Source organism: Oncorhynchus mykiss, chromosome 26 (genome assembly GCF_057628025.1).
Source record: "Oncorhynchus mykiss isolate SJ-2025 chromosome 26, ASM5762802v1, whole genome shotgun sequence".
In the NCBI taxonomy this organism is placed as follows: domain Eukaryota; kingdom Metazoa; phylum Chordata; class Actinopteri; order Salmoniformes; family Salmonidae; genus Oncorhynchus; species Oncorhynchus mykiss.
Genome location: NC_143047.1, coordinates 5,085,106 through 5,098,636, shown reverse-complemented (window position 1 = coordinate 5,098,636; position 13,531 = coordinate 5,085,106). Strand labels below are relative to the sequence as shown.

Below are 13,531 nucleotides of genomic sequence, written 5' to 3'. Positions count from 1 at the left end.
ACACATTATTCAATTTCTGTTAGTCACATGTCTGTGGAACTTGTTCAGTTTATGTCTCGGTTGTTGAATCTTGTTATGTTAATACAAATATTTACACGTTAAGTTTGCTGAAAATAAACGCAGTTGACAGTGAGAGGACGTTTCTTTTTTTGCATAGTTTATTTCTATTTCAGTTGTTTTTTGTTACCATTTTCATTATATTATTTCACTTAGTCCAGTATGTTGGAGCTCGAAGCGTAAGATTTTAACTATTTTTCTGTGAATATTAAACACGAAATATTAAATCTAAATCTCTCTCTCTCCCTCTCTCTCTCTCTCAGCTAGTGACAATGGTGTGGAGAAGCATAGCCTCTGGATGCATATCCCTAATGGAATCCTATTCCCTACGTAGTGCACTATGCAGGGAATAGGATGCCACTTGGGATGCACCATGTTTATTTAAAGTCATTATCTCACCCTCACGAGCCACTCTACTCCCCTTGATGGAAGAAACTACCACTAGTCTATTCACCTGGTATCTTCTTTCTCTATCACACCCGTTCTGTATTTATTCACCTTGATCTCTCTCAATTTCTCTTGTTCTCGCAATTGTTGTTCTCTCTTGCTCACTTAATTTCTCTCGCACCCTCTACCTCTCACTAAAATATCCTCTCTCTTTGTATATCTTTCTAGCCTCTCTCAATTAGTATCTTGCTCTCTCTACATTTCTTACCATATCTCCTGCTGGAGGAGACTATAGCGTCTGTTTTTCCCATTTTCTATCCGAGGAAGCAGAGGAGAGGAGAGAATGGCAGCAGAGAAGAAAATGTAGAGAATGGCAGCACAGGAGAGGAGAGAATGGAGAGAATGGCAGAGGAAAACAACTACAGAAGGGGGCAGAATAACAACTGGAGAAGTGTCACAGCTCCCCAGGCTACCTGAGGCTTCAGTTACCCTTAACAACCACAACAATAACAGCCTCGCTTCATCTCCCAGATAAACATTTGGACTGTTTTTAATAAGCATTAAATTCAGGGATGGACAGGGACTAGACATCGTTCTGGGCACTTCTTAACACAATGGCAAATTTTCTATTTCTTGAGGCCCCCATTATCAGTCAAATAATGATAATTCTGTGGTCAAACCACAATTTAGACAGTCCCAATGGGCTAAAAATCAGCCAATCTGGCATTTTCCGGAACTGCCTTATGGCTATGGTTTAGATACTGTATCTGATCATATAGAGAACTACTCCAAGATAACATTATTGTAACCCTCTCTATACTGCAAATGCTGACAAGTTTTTTTTAACCTAAATCTGTTTTGTACACTGCAAAATGTAGACATTGCAAAATGTAGACTTTGTTCTTACTTTTTTAAAGTAAATCCAACTATTTGATTTTAGAGACAACGTGGGTAATGGATTAAGACTGCATAATTTGGCCTTTATGCTTTAAAAAAAAAAACAGCATGAGCTGTGAATAAGTTGTTGTAATAAATAAATACAGTACCAGTCAAAAGTTTGGACACACCCACTCATTCAAGGGTTTGTCTTTATGTTTTACTATTTTCTACATTGTAGAATAATAGTGAAGACATCAAAACTATGAAATAACACATATGGAATCATGTAGTAACCAAAAAAGGGTTAGGGTTAGATTTGATTCTTCAAAGTAGCCACCCTTTGCCTTGAAGACAGCTTTGCACACTCTTGGCATTCTCTCAACCAGCTTCATGAGGAATGCTTTTCCAACAGTCTTGAAGGAGTTCCCACATATAGCACTTGTTGGCTGCTTTTCCTTCACTCTGCGATCCAACTCATCCCAAACCATCTCAATTAGGTTGAGGTCAGGTGATTGTGGAGGCCAGGTCATCTGATGCAGCAATCCATCACTCGCCTTCTTGGTCAAATAGCCCTTACACAGCCTGGAGGTGTGTTGGGTCCTATTGAAAGACAAATTATAGTCCCGTTAAGGGCAAAAGAGATGGGATGGCGTATCGCTGCAGAATGCTGTGGTAGCCATGCTGGTTAAGTTTGCCTTGAATTCTAAATAAATCACTGAAGTGTCACCAGCAAAGCACTCCCACACCATCACACCTCCTACTCCATGCTTCACGGTGGGAATCACACAGAGATCATCCATTTACCTACTCTGCGTCTCACAAAGCGGTTGGAACCACACATTTCAAATTTGTAATCATCAGACCAAAGGACAGAATTCCACGGGTCTATTGTCCATTGCTCATGTTTCTTGGCCCAAGCAACTCTTTTCTTATTGGTGTCCTTTAGTAGTGGTTTCTTTTCAGCAGTTTGACCATGAGGGCCTGATTCACACAGTCTCCTCTAAACAGTTGATGTTGAGATGTGTCTGTTACTTAAACTCTGAAGCATTTATTTGGGATGCAATTTCTGAGGCTGGTAACTCTAATGAACTTAACCTCTGTAACAGAGGTAAGTCTGGGTCTTTCATTCCTGTGGTGGTCATCATGAGAGGTAGTTTCATCATAGCGCTTGATGGTTTTTGCAACTGCACTTGAAGAAACTTTCAAAATTCTAGAAATGTTCCTGCTTAACTGATCTTCATGCCTTAAAGTAATGATCTACTGTCATTTCTCTTTGAGCTATTCTTGTCATAAAATGGAAATAGAGCATTTCTTCTGTATACCCCCCTACCATGTCATAACACAACACAACTGGCTCAAATGCATTTAAAAGGAAAGAAATTCCACAAATTAACTTTTAACAATGCACACTTGTTAATACAGTGATTCCAGGTGACCACCTCATGAAGCTGGTTGAGAGAAAGCCAAGAGTGTGCAAAGCTGTCATCAAGGCAAAGGGTGACTACTTTGAAGAATCTCAAATATAAAATCATTTGTTTAACACTTTTTTGGTTACTACATGATTCCATATGTGTTATTTCATAGTTTCACTATTAATCTGCAATGTAGAAAATAGTAAAAAATAAAGAAAAACCCTTGAATGAGTAGGTGTGTCCAAACTTTTGACTGGTACTCTAGGTGTGATTGAATTTCCTGCACATTTCCTGCAACAAATCAATCCTGAACACAGCAAAACAAATCCCCTCCTCCCTCATCCACAGTCACACCTAGAATGATTCTAGTTTTCTAGGCCATCTGTCTCAGATCTTTCTTCCCATCAACTCTAACTTAAACGCTGCTGCACCTTAGACTGGAGCTAGACAGCTGCCGCTTCAACTGCCTGAATATATTTTTCCTAGATGATATAGAGCAGTCTTTAAACACATATTTTTTCTTCCTTAGAGAAAGAGAAGAGGAGTTCTTGATGCTTTGCCTGGGCCCAGTAATTATCATACAGGTGGAGAGAGCATACTACACGTTATGGGTACTACAGATGCTGTGGATAATAGAAGATGACACGGGTGTGTCCCAAATGAATGCAGGCACTGAGGCTGTGGGTGGCCTGGGAGGCATGGGATAATCTATTCAGGATCTACCCTGTATTGCTGATCAATACATGAGATGAAATGAAGATAGAAAAGAGGTCATCGACTGCTCAGCGGGCGGGTGTAAGATGTAGGAATATCGGTCCGTTGATCTCTCTCCACCTCTCTACGCCTCCCTATTTTTCTCTTTCTGTCCCCACTCCCCTTCTTCTTTCTCCCTACCACTCTCTCAGTAATAAATCTATGTTACCATATCATGGTGTTGTTACTGATGGTGATAAATAGAGCCCAACAGTGGAGGTGTCATGATATCCCATAAAACTTAGTGGTCAAACTTAGCGGCCGTTTTTCCACCTTTAATCTTTCCATTAAGGGCTGCGTTTCATGTAAACTTACCTTGGTGTGAAGTTTTGATAACCATGTAAATCTCTCTTGGACAAAGTGATTTTTATCAATATATTCAACTATTTCTACTCTCAAATTCGAAAATGCTAATTAGCATCAAAGTAGACATCATGCAAAACTACAAATCCTCACAAGCTCCTGCATGTCATCTCTAGCTGATACCTTTGCTAACAGGTATTGTGTCAATTAAAAATCTGCACAAGACAGTTCACATAATTGTCCATTTAAATAAATATTGCTCTTTTATTCTTTACTACATTTAGCTAACATTCGAAAGTTAATCTAGAGATTCTTACCTTTGCCTCGATTTGGCTCGTCCAGATCATCATGGCATTTGTAGTTGTTTATGGTAGCCACATTAGAAGCTAATTATCAGTTCATTTTGGGGGAGTACATACGTGTGAATATATTGATAAAAGTGTACCTTGTGCTAGTTAGACTTACACAGATATCAAAGTTTCATGCCAGGGTAAGCCTACACACAACACAGCCCCAAAATCATTGTTTCTAAAATCCCTTATGAGATGATTTCTCTGTTTGACCTCTAGGCTTTATGGGTATTATGACTCATAGTGTGGTACTCTATTGTGTACAAACACTTTAACATTGACAGGGATGTTTTACGAGCATAGATGTGTAGTAACGGTAGAGTAGTTTTACCTGATAATCACTAGATGACCATGCTACAAAGGACACATTTGGCTAGTGAGCAAGTACTATTTGTTATTAATTCTGGGTAAGTCTAGTAAAATCACATTTTCAGAGAGAAAGCATGGTACTGCCGTCCATAGAATGACAAGATAGTGAAGACTGTGTTACCTTGAAGAAGCAATGCATGCTTTTTATATGGTTACAGTGATTGTGTATATGGTGGTGAAAGGTTTGTTTTACCTTGAAGAAGCCGTGCTTGTGGCTATGCTGACCCAGCCACACTCCACTGCCCAGGGTCAGATCCATCTGAGGTGGATCTATCACTCGCTCGTAAATCCTGCCAGCAACAAACAATCAACAGATAGAATGTCAGATTCTGAAATCTCACACACACACACACACACACACACACACAAACACACACTTCAACGCTGAGGAGGGAATGTGTCTTGCAGGTTCTTGCTCGACTGCTTTTTTATGGATATTTTTGCGTTAATAATGACTTTGTTTGCTCAGAATGTTTGCAATAATTACGCCAACGATGAAGAAGAGGAAGGAAAGGGGGACTCCAAACTAGGCTGAAAAGACGGGCTACACGGCATCCTCTTCCTTGTGTCCTGATGGCTAATGTCCAATCACTGGAAAATAAACTTTGAGAACTGAGAGAAAGGCTTCAATCGCAGAGGTCTATCAAGGCGATTGAAGCCTTGCTCTGAGATCAGAAAGTGTATTTTACTGGGTGTTTTTCTTACAGAGACATGGCTTACGGACAAAACACTCAACTCTGCTATTCAACCAGACAGCTTTTACATTTTCGGTATGGAAGAAAGGAGGTCTCTGGTCAGAATAGGGGGAGGGGTATGTTTCCTCATCAACAAATCCTGGTGTATCGTAGTTGAAAACATCTCGAGCTCCTGTTCATGCGACCTGTACGCAACAGTGGCTCAGCAACCTGGAGAGCGATGACCAGAGAGAGGGATAAAATGGCAAGATTTAGAGAATCTGTCCACAACAACCATAATAGTGGTGAAACTATCAAATGGAGGGAGATAAGTGACGTTTCCCTGCTAGAACATCTCGGGGAGATTTGGTTTGGGCACATATTGAACAGGTGTTGGCATAGCGGGTGACATCCTGCGCCAAGGTGGAACCCTAGTACTTATCGGAGATTGATTGAATTGTGCGGGGGATACCTTGGTGTCCAGCGGTGAGGGACGTGTGTGCCCAGGTCAACAGCCAATCTCTTACCCCCTTGGGGATGTAGATGCGTTCAGGAGGGCAGGTAGCAGAAGTGGAGCCTGCCGGATGTACACATCTATGTCCCAAAACACGGGGCCAATGATACAGAAGGACAACATGATGGGTTGGAGGGCTCTACCGGACTCTCAATAGATGTGGAACCACAGGGTATGGGAAAGCAGGTCTTTCGGCATCCTGGTGCCCAGGCAGTGATTTTCATCCTTGACCAGGACTTGATGTGGTTATGACGTTGGAGCCAAGGGAGGCCAAGGATGACTTTTTGTACGGGTGTGGTGTTGATGAGGAAGGGAAGGCTTTCCTGGTGCGTGGGTCCCACGGTTGAAGGTGAGTGGTGCTGTGATGTGCATGATTATGCCGGATCCCAATGGTCGATTATCCAGGGCTTGGACGGTAAAAAGGAGAGGAGAGTGGGTACAAAGTTATGTTCAGGGTGGAGGCCAGGGCCTGGTTGATGAAAATCCCTGTGGGCCAGCCAGCCAGTGAACTGGAAACCAGAAAGGGTTTGGTGGAAAACAATGATGATGGAATACTAACACCTACCCTGGGAGACATAAGATCATGGGGCCGCTCCTCTGCCCTAGTGGAACTCGGGTTGGGACTCACCGGACACCGCTGAAGCCGGTACCCCTGAACAGAGTCATGAACCTCTCATAGGAACCCATCTCTAACACTTTTCTGATCAGCATGGAAATGGCTGTGGCAACCTTGGACTTCTCGGTGGTGGGGATTCCCGTCTGATGGGCAAAATAGAGGGAGCACTGGAGTAGGAAGCGACGGCATTTCGATGGGGTCCCATCATAGTTGTTCGGGAGGAACAATCGGGCATCGCCTCCCTGGGCAGACTGCTGGGTAGGCTTTTGGGACTGCTGAAATGGCTGAAAGACGCATCGAGACGGTGGAGGAGGCGGAGGACGTCTTCTGTAGTGGCACACAGTTGAACCAGCTGATCGTGGTGTTGGCGGAGTAGGTATCCCTGTTCACCAACAGTCAGAGACTTTTTCTTCTGAAAATTCCATAATTACTGAGGCAGTATTCTATGAAGTATACACAGTGAGTCAGAAGGCAGGTGCAGAAATATATATTTTTTATAATAAGACAAATCAGATGAACAAAACAGGCGTGGTTAGCAGATGTTATTGCAATTGTAGCGAAATGCTTGTGCTTCTAGATCCGACAGTGCAGCAATATCTAACATGTAATCTAACAATTCCACACCTACCTAATACACACAAATCTAAGGAATGGAATAATAACATTTAGATATACATATATGGATGAGCAATGACAGAGAGGCATAGGCAAGATGCAATAGATGGTATGAAATACAGTATATACGTACATATGAATTGAGTAAGGCAAGATATGTAAACATTATTAAAGTGGCATTATTAATGGGACAAGTGATCAATTTTTTTGAAGTGGCCAATGATTTCAAGTCTGTATGTAGACAGCAGCCTCAATGTGTTAGTGATGGCTGTTTAACAGTCTGATGGCCTTCAGATAAAAGCTGTTTTTCAATCTCTCTGTCCCAGCTTTGATGCACCTGTACTGACCTCTCCCACCTGGATGGTAGCGGGGTGAACAGGCAGTGCCTCAGGTGGTTGTTGTCCTTGATGATCTTTTTTGCCTTCCAGTGACATAGGGTGCTGTAGGTGTCATGGAGGGCAGGTAGTTTGCCCCCGGATATGCATTGTGCAAACCGCACCACCCTCTGGAGAGCCTTGCAGTTGTGGGCGGTGCAGTTGCCGTACCAGGCGGTGATACAGCCCGACGGGATGCTCTCAATTGTGCAGTTGGAAAAGTTTGTGAAGGTTTTAGGTGACAAGCCACGTTTCTTCAGCCTCCTGAGGGTGGACCATTTCAGTTTGTCCATGATTTGTAGGCCAAAGAACTTAAAACCTTCCAACTTCTCCACTGCTGTCTCGTCGATGTGGATAGGGGGGTGCTCCTTCTACTGTTTCCTGAAGTCCACGATCATCTCCTTTGTTTTACTGATGTTGAGTGTTTACCCGACACCACACTCCGAGTGCCCTCACGTCCTCTCTGTAAGCTGTCTCATTGTTGTTGGTAATCAAGCCTACTACTGTTGTGTCATCTGCAAACTTGATGATTGAGTTGGAGGCGTTCATGGCCATGCAGTCATGGGTGAACAGGGAGTACAGGAGAGGGCTGAGTACGCTCCCTTGTGGGGCCCCAGTGTCGAGGATTAGTGAAGTGGAGATGTTGTTTCCTACCCTCACCACCTGGGGGGCCCATCAGGAAGCCCAGAACCCAATTGCACAGGGCAGGGTTGAGACTCAGGGCCTCAAGCTTATGATGAGCTTGGAGGGTACTATAGTGTTGATTGCTAAGCTATAGTCAATGAACAGCGTTCTTACACAGGTATTCATTCCTCTTGTCCAGATGGGATAGGGCAGTGTGCAATGTGATGGCCTAGTGAAGTGGGTCTAGGGTGACAGGTAAGGTGAAGGTGATATGATCCTTGACTAGTCTCTCAAAGCACTTCATGATAACAGAAGTGAGTGCTACTTGGGTAGCTGAACAATGGTGGCCATCTTGAAGCATGTGGGGAAAGCAATAGGGAGAGATTGAATATGTCCATCAACACACCAGCCAGCTGGTTTGCGCATGCTCTGAGGACGCAGCTAGGGATGCCGTCTGGGCCAGCAGCCCTGCGAGGGTTAACACGTTTAAATGCCTTATTCATGTCGGCCACGGAGAAGGAGAGCTCACAGTCCTTGGTAGCGGGCCGCTTCGGTAGCACTGTATTATCCTCAAAGCGGGCAAAGAAGATGTTCAGTTTGTCTGGAAGCAAGACGTCGGTGTCCGTGACGTGGCTGGTTTTCCTGTTGTAGTTTGTGATTGTCTCTTAGACCCTGCCATATACATCTTGTGTCTGTTGAATTGTGACTCCACTTTTTCGCTACACTGACGTTTAGATTGTTTTATTGCCTTGAGGAGGGAATAACTACACTGTTTGCATTTGGCCATATACCCAGTCACTTTTCCATTGTTAAATGTGGTGGTTTGCGCTTTTTCACAGCCATTTTTACAGTTTCTGGTTAGGGTAGGTTTTAATAGTCACAGTAGGTACAACATCTCCAATACACTTCCTTATAAACTCCAAATAAAATAAAATCAAAAATCAAATTTATTTGTCTCATACACATGGTTAGCAGATGTTAATGCGAGTGTAGGGAAATGCTTGTGCTTCTAGTTCCGACAATGCAGTAATAACCAACGAGTAATCTAACCTAACAATTCCAAAACTACTGCCTTATACACACAAGTGTAAACGGATAAAGAATATGTTCATGAAGATATATGAATGAGTGATGGTACAGAACGGCATAGGCAAGATGCAGTAGATGGTATCGAGTACAGTATATACATATGAGATGAGTATTGTAGGGTATGTAAACATTATATTAAGTAGCATTGTTTAAAGTGGCTAGTGATATATTTTTACATCAATTTCCATCATTAAAGTGGCTGGGGTTGAGTCAGTGTGTTGGCAGCAGCCACTCAATGTTAGTGGTGGCTGTTTAACAGTCTGATGGCCATGAGAGATGCTGTTTTTCAGTCTCTCGGTCCCTGCTTTGATGCACCTGTACTGACCTTGCCTTCTGGATGATAGCGGGGTGAACAGGCAGTGGCTCGGGTGGTTGTTGTCCTTGATGATCTTTATGGCCTTCCTGTGACATCGGGTGGTGTAGGTGTCCTGGAGGGCAGGTAGTTTGCCCCTGGTGATGCGTTGTGCAGACCTCACTACCCTCTGGAGAGCACTACGTTTGTGGGCGGAGCAGTTGCCGTACCAGGCGGTGATACAGCCCGACAGGATGCTCTCGATTGTGCATCTGTAGAAATTTGTGAGTGCTTGTGGTGACAAGCCGATTTTCTTCAGGATCCTGCGGTTGAAGAGGCACTGCTGCGCCTTCTTCACGACGCTCTCTGTGTGGGTGGACCAATTCAGTTTGTCTGTGATGTGTATGCCGAGGAACTTACAACTAACTACCCTCTCCACTACTGTCCCATCGATGTGGATAGGGGGGTGCTCCTTCTGCTGTTTGCTGAAGTCCACAATCATCTCCTTTGTTTTGTTGACGTTGTGTGAGGTTATTTTCCTAACACCACACTCCGAGGGCCCTCACCTCCTCCCTGTAGGCCATCTCATCATTGTTGGTAATCAAGCTTACCACTGTAGTGTCGTCCGCAAACTTGATGATTGAGTTGGAGGCGTGCATGGCCACAAATTCGTGGGTGAACAGGGAGTACAGGAGAGGGCTCAGAACGCACCCTTGTGGGGCCCCAGTGTTGAGGATCAGCGGGGTGGTGATGTTGTTACCTACCCTCACCACCTGGGGGCGGCCCGTCAGGAAGTCCAGTACCTAATCTCACAGGGCGAGGTCGAGATCCAGGGTCTCGAGCTTGATGACGAGTTTGGAGGGTACTATTGTGTTAAATGCTGAGCTGTAGTCGATGAACAGCATTCTCACATAGGTATTCCTCTTGTCCAGATGGGTTAGGGCAGTATGCAGTGTGGTTGAGATTGCATTGTCTGTGGACCTATTTGGGCGGAAAGCAAATTGGAGTGGTTCTAGGGTGTCAGGTAGGCTGGAGGTGATATGGTCCTTGACTAGTCTCTCAAAGCACTTCACGATGACGGAAGTGAGTGCTACGGGGTGGTAGTCGTTTAGCTCAGTTACCTTAGCTTTCTTGGGAACAGGGACAATGGTGGCCCTCTTGAAGCATGTGGGAACAGCAGACTGGGATGAGGATTGATAATATGTCCGTAAACACACCAGCCAGCTGGTCTGCGCATGCTCTGAGGTGGTGGCTGGGGATGCGGTCTGGGCCTGCAGCCTTGCGAGGGTTAACACGTTTAAATGTTTTACTCACGTCGGCTGCTGTGAAGGAGAGTCCGCAGGTTTTGGTTGAGGGGCCGTGTCAGTGGCACTGTATTGTCCTCAAAGCGGGCAAAAAAGTGATTTACTCTGCCTGGGAGCAAGACATCCTGGTCCGAGACGGGGCTGGTTTTCTTTTTGTAATCCGTGATTGACTGCCACATACCTCTTGTGTCTGAGCCGTTGAATTGTGACTCTACTTTGTCTCTATACTGACGCTTAGCTTGTTTGATTGCCTTGCGGAGGGAATAGCTACACTGTTTGTATTGGGTCATGTTTCCGGTCACCTTTACCTGGTTAATAGCAGTGGTTTGTGCTTTCAGTTTCACGCGAATGCTGCAATCAATCCACGGTTTCTGGTTTGGGAATGTTTTAATCGTTGCTATGGGAACGACATCATCAATGCACTTTCTAATGAACTCGCTCACCGAATCAGCGTATTCGTCAATGTTGTTGTTTGACGCAATGCGAAACATATCCCAGTCCACGTGACCGAAGCAGTCTTGAAGCATGGAATCAGATTGGTCGGACCAGCGTTGAACAGACCTGAGCGCGGGAGCTTCTTGTTTTAGTTTCTGTCTGTAGTTAGGGAGCAACAAAATGGAGTCGTTGTCAGCTTTTCCGAAAGGAGGGCAGGGAAGGGCCTTATATGCATCGCAGAAGTTAGAATAGCAATGATTCAATGTTTTACCAGCCCTGGTTGCGCGAACGATGTGCTGATAAAATTTAGGGAGTCTTGTTTTCAGATTAGCCTTGTTAAAATCCCCAGCTACAATGAATGCAGCCTCAGGATATGTGGTTTTCAGTTTGCAAAGAGTCAAATAAAGTTTGTTCAGGGCCATCGATGTGTCTGCTTGGGGGGGGTGGGATATATACTTCTGTGATTATAATCGAAGAGAATTCCCTTGGTAGATAATGCGGTCAATATTTGATTGTGAGGAATTCTAAATCAGGTGAACAGAAGGACTTCAGTTCCTGTATGTTGTTGTGATCACACCACGTCTCGTCAATCATAAGGCATACCCCCGCCCCTCTTCTTACCAGAAAGATGTGGTGTGAAATCAGCTGGCTGCACCGATTCCGTTAGTTTCTCTCGAGTGAGCCATGTTTCCGTGAACCAAAGAACGTTACAGTCTCTGATGTCCCTCTGGAATGCTACCCTTGCTCGGATTTCATCAACCTTGTTGTCAAGAGACTGGACATTGGCGATTAGTATGCTAAGGAGTGGTGCGCGATGTGCCCGTCTCTGGAGCCTGACCAGAAGACTGCTTAGTTTCCCTCTTTTAGGACGTCGTTTTTTGGGGTCCTGGGTGGAAGGCACAACACAGGATCCGCTTCAGGAAAGTCATATTCCTGGTCGTAATGATGGTGAGTGTATGTTGCTCTTATATTCAGCAGTTCATCCCGACTGTATGTAATGAAACCTAAGATTACCTGGGGTACCAATGTAAGAAATAACACGTAAAAAAACAAAATTCTGCATAGTTTCCTAGGAACGCGAAGCGAGGCGGCCATCTCTGTCGTCGCCGGAATCAGTGTTTTCGTCGATATTATTCTCTGTCCCAGTCCGTGTGATCAAAACAATCTTGAAGCATGGATTCCAATTGGTCAGACCAGCATTGAATAGTCTTTAGCATGGGTACATCCTGTTTGAGTGTCTACCTATAGGAATGGAGGAGCAAAATGGTGTCGTGGTCAGATTTGACAAAAAAGGAGGGCGGGGGAGGGCCTTGTATGCATCATGGAAGGTAGAGTGGCAGTGATCCAGTTTTTTCCTTTACGAGTGCTACAGTCAATATGCTGATAGAATTTAGGTAGCCTTGGACTCAAATTTTCTTTGTTAAAATCCCCAGCTACAGTAAATGCAGCTTTAGGATATATGTTTTCCAGTTTGCAAAAAGTCCAGTGAAGTTCCTTAAGGACTGTCATGGTATCTGCTTGAGGGTGTATATAAATGGCTGTGACAATAACCGAGGAGGATTCCCTTGGGAGATAATATGGTCGACATTTGATTGCGAGGAATTCTAGGTCAGGTGAACCAAAGGACTTGAGTTCCTGTATGTTGTTACAAATACACCTTGAGTCGTTAATCATGAAACATACCCCTTCTTCTTCCCGGAGAGATGTTTATTCCTGTTGGCTCAACGCACAAAGAGAGGCTTCAATTAAAAAACACCCCTGTGTTCTGTTAGACAGGCAACTCTGTAGCAGGGGGTGTAAAGACATAACACATACCATTTCCATCAGCAGACGATGATCAATAATGTCAAAAGCCCGACCGAAGTCTAACAAAACCGCTAGTACAATTGTTTTATCATCAATTTCTCTCAGCCAAACATCAGTCATTTGTGTAAGTGCATGCTTGTTGAATATCCTTCCCTATAAGCGTGCTGAAAGTATGTTGTCAGTTTTGTTTACTGTAAAATAGCATGTATCTGGTCAAACACATTTTTTTCCAAAGGTTTCCTGAGGGTTGGTAACGGGCTGATTGCTCAGCTATTTGAACTACAAAAGGGGGCTTCCCACAAGAATGGGCTTTAGGTGAAGGAAGTGAACCTGTAGCCATATTACTTCAACAGTATTTGACATGAGATCCTCTCTAATATTTACAGGAACGTGGTACTGAATATAAACAGCAACACTTTGAAATGTTGCTACATAAGTCTGAATCGAGGCGGTCGGTCACATATTACTACAACAGTATTTAACAGTATTTAACATGAGATCCTCTGTAAGCTTAACAGGAATGTGCTTCTATATATAAACATACATGTTATAACCATGAATTGCTACTACTGTATCATCAAAGGTATTATCTAAGTGAGTTTCAGAATAAGAATGTCATCTGTTACTTTGATGAACCTTGTTTCTTAAGCTACATATGTTAAAGTGGGCTATTGTAAG

At 43.9% G+C, this 13,531-nt stretch overlaps 1 protein-coding gene across 1 annotated transcript in view; it reads right to left on the bottom strand.

Moving 5' to 3' along the window:
- LOC110506270 (protein kinase C-binding protein NELL1) overlaps nucleotides 1-13,531 on the bottom strand; it is a 400,235-nt gene that overhangs the window by 245,845 nt on the left and 140,859 nt on the right. The window contains exon 5 of the mRNA XM_021585706.3: nucleotides 4,704-4,800. Within this exon, the coding sequence (XP_021441381.3) occupies nucleotides 4,704-4,800 (97 nt within the window). The remainder of the gene's footprint in view (nucleotides 1-4,703; nucleotides 4,801-13,531) is intronic.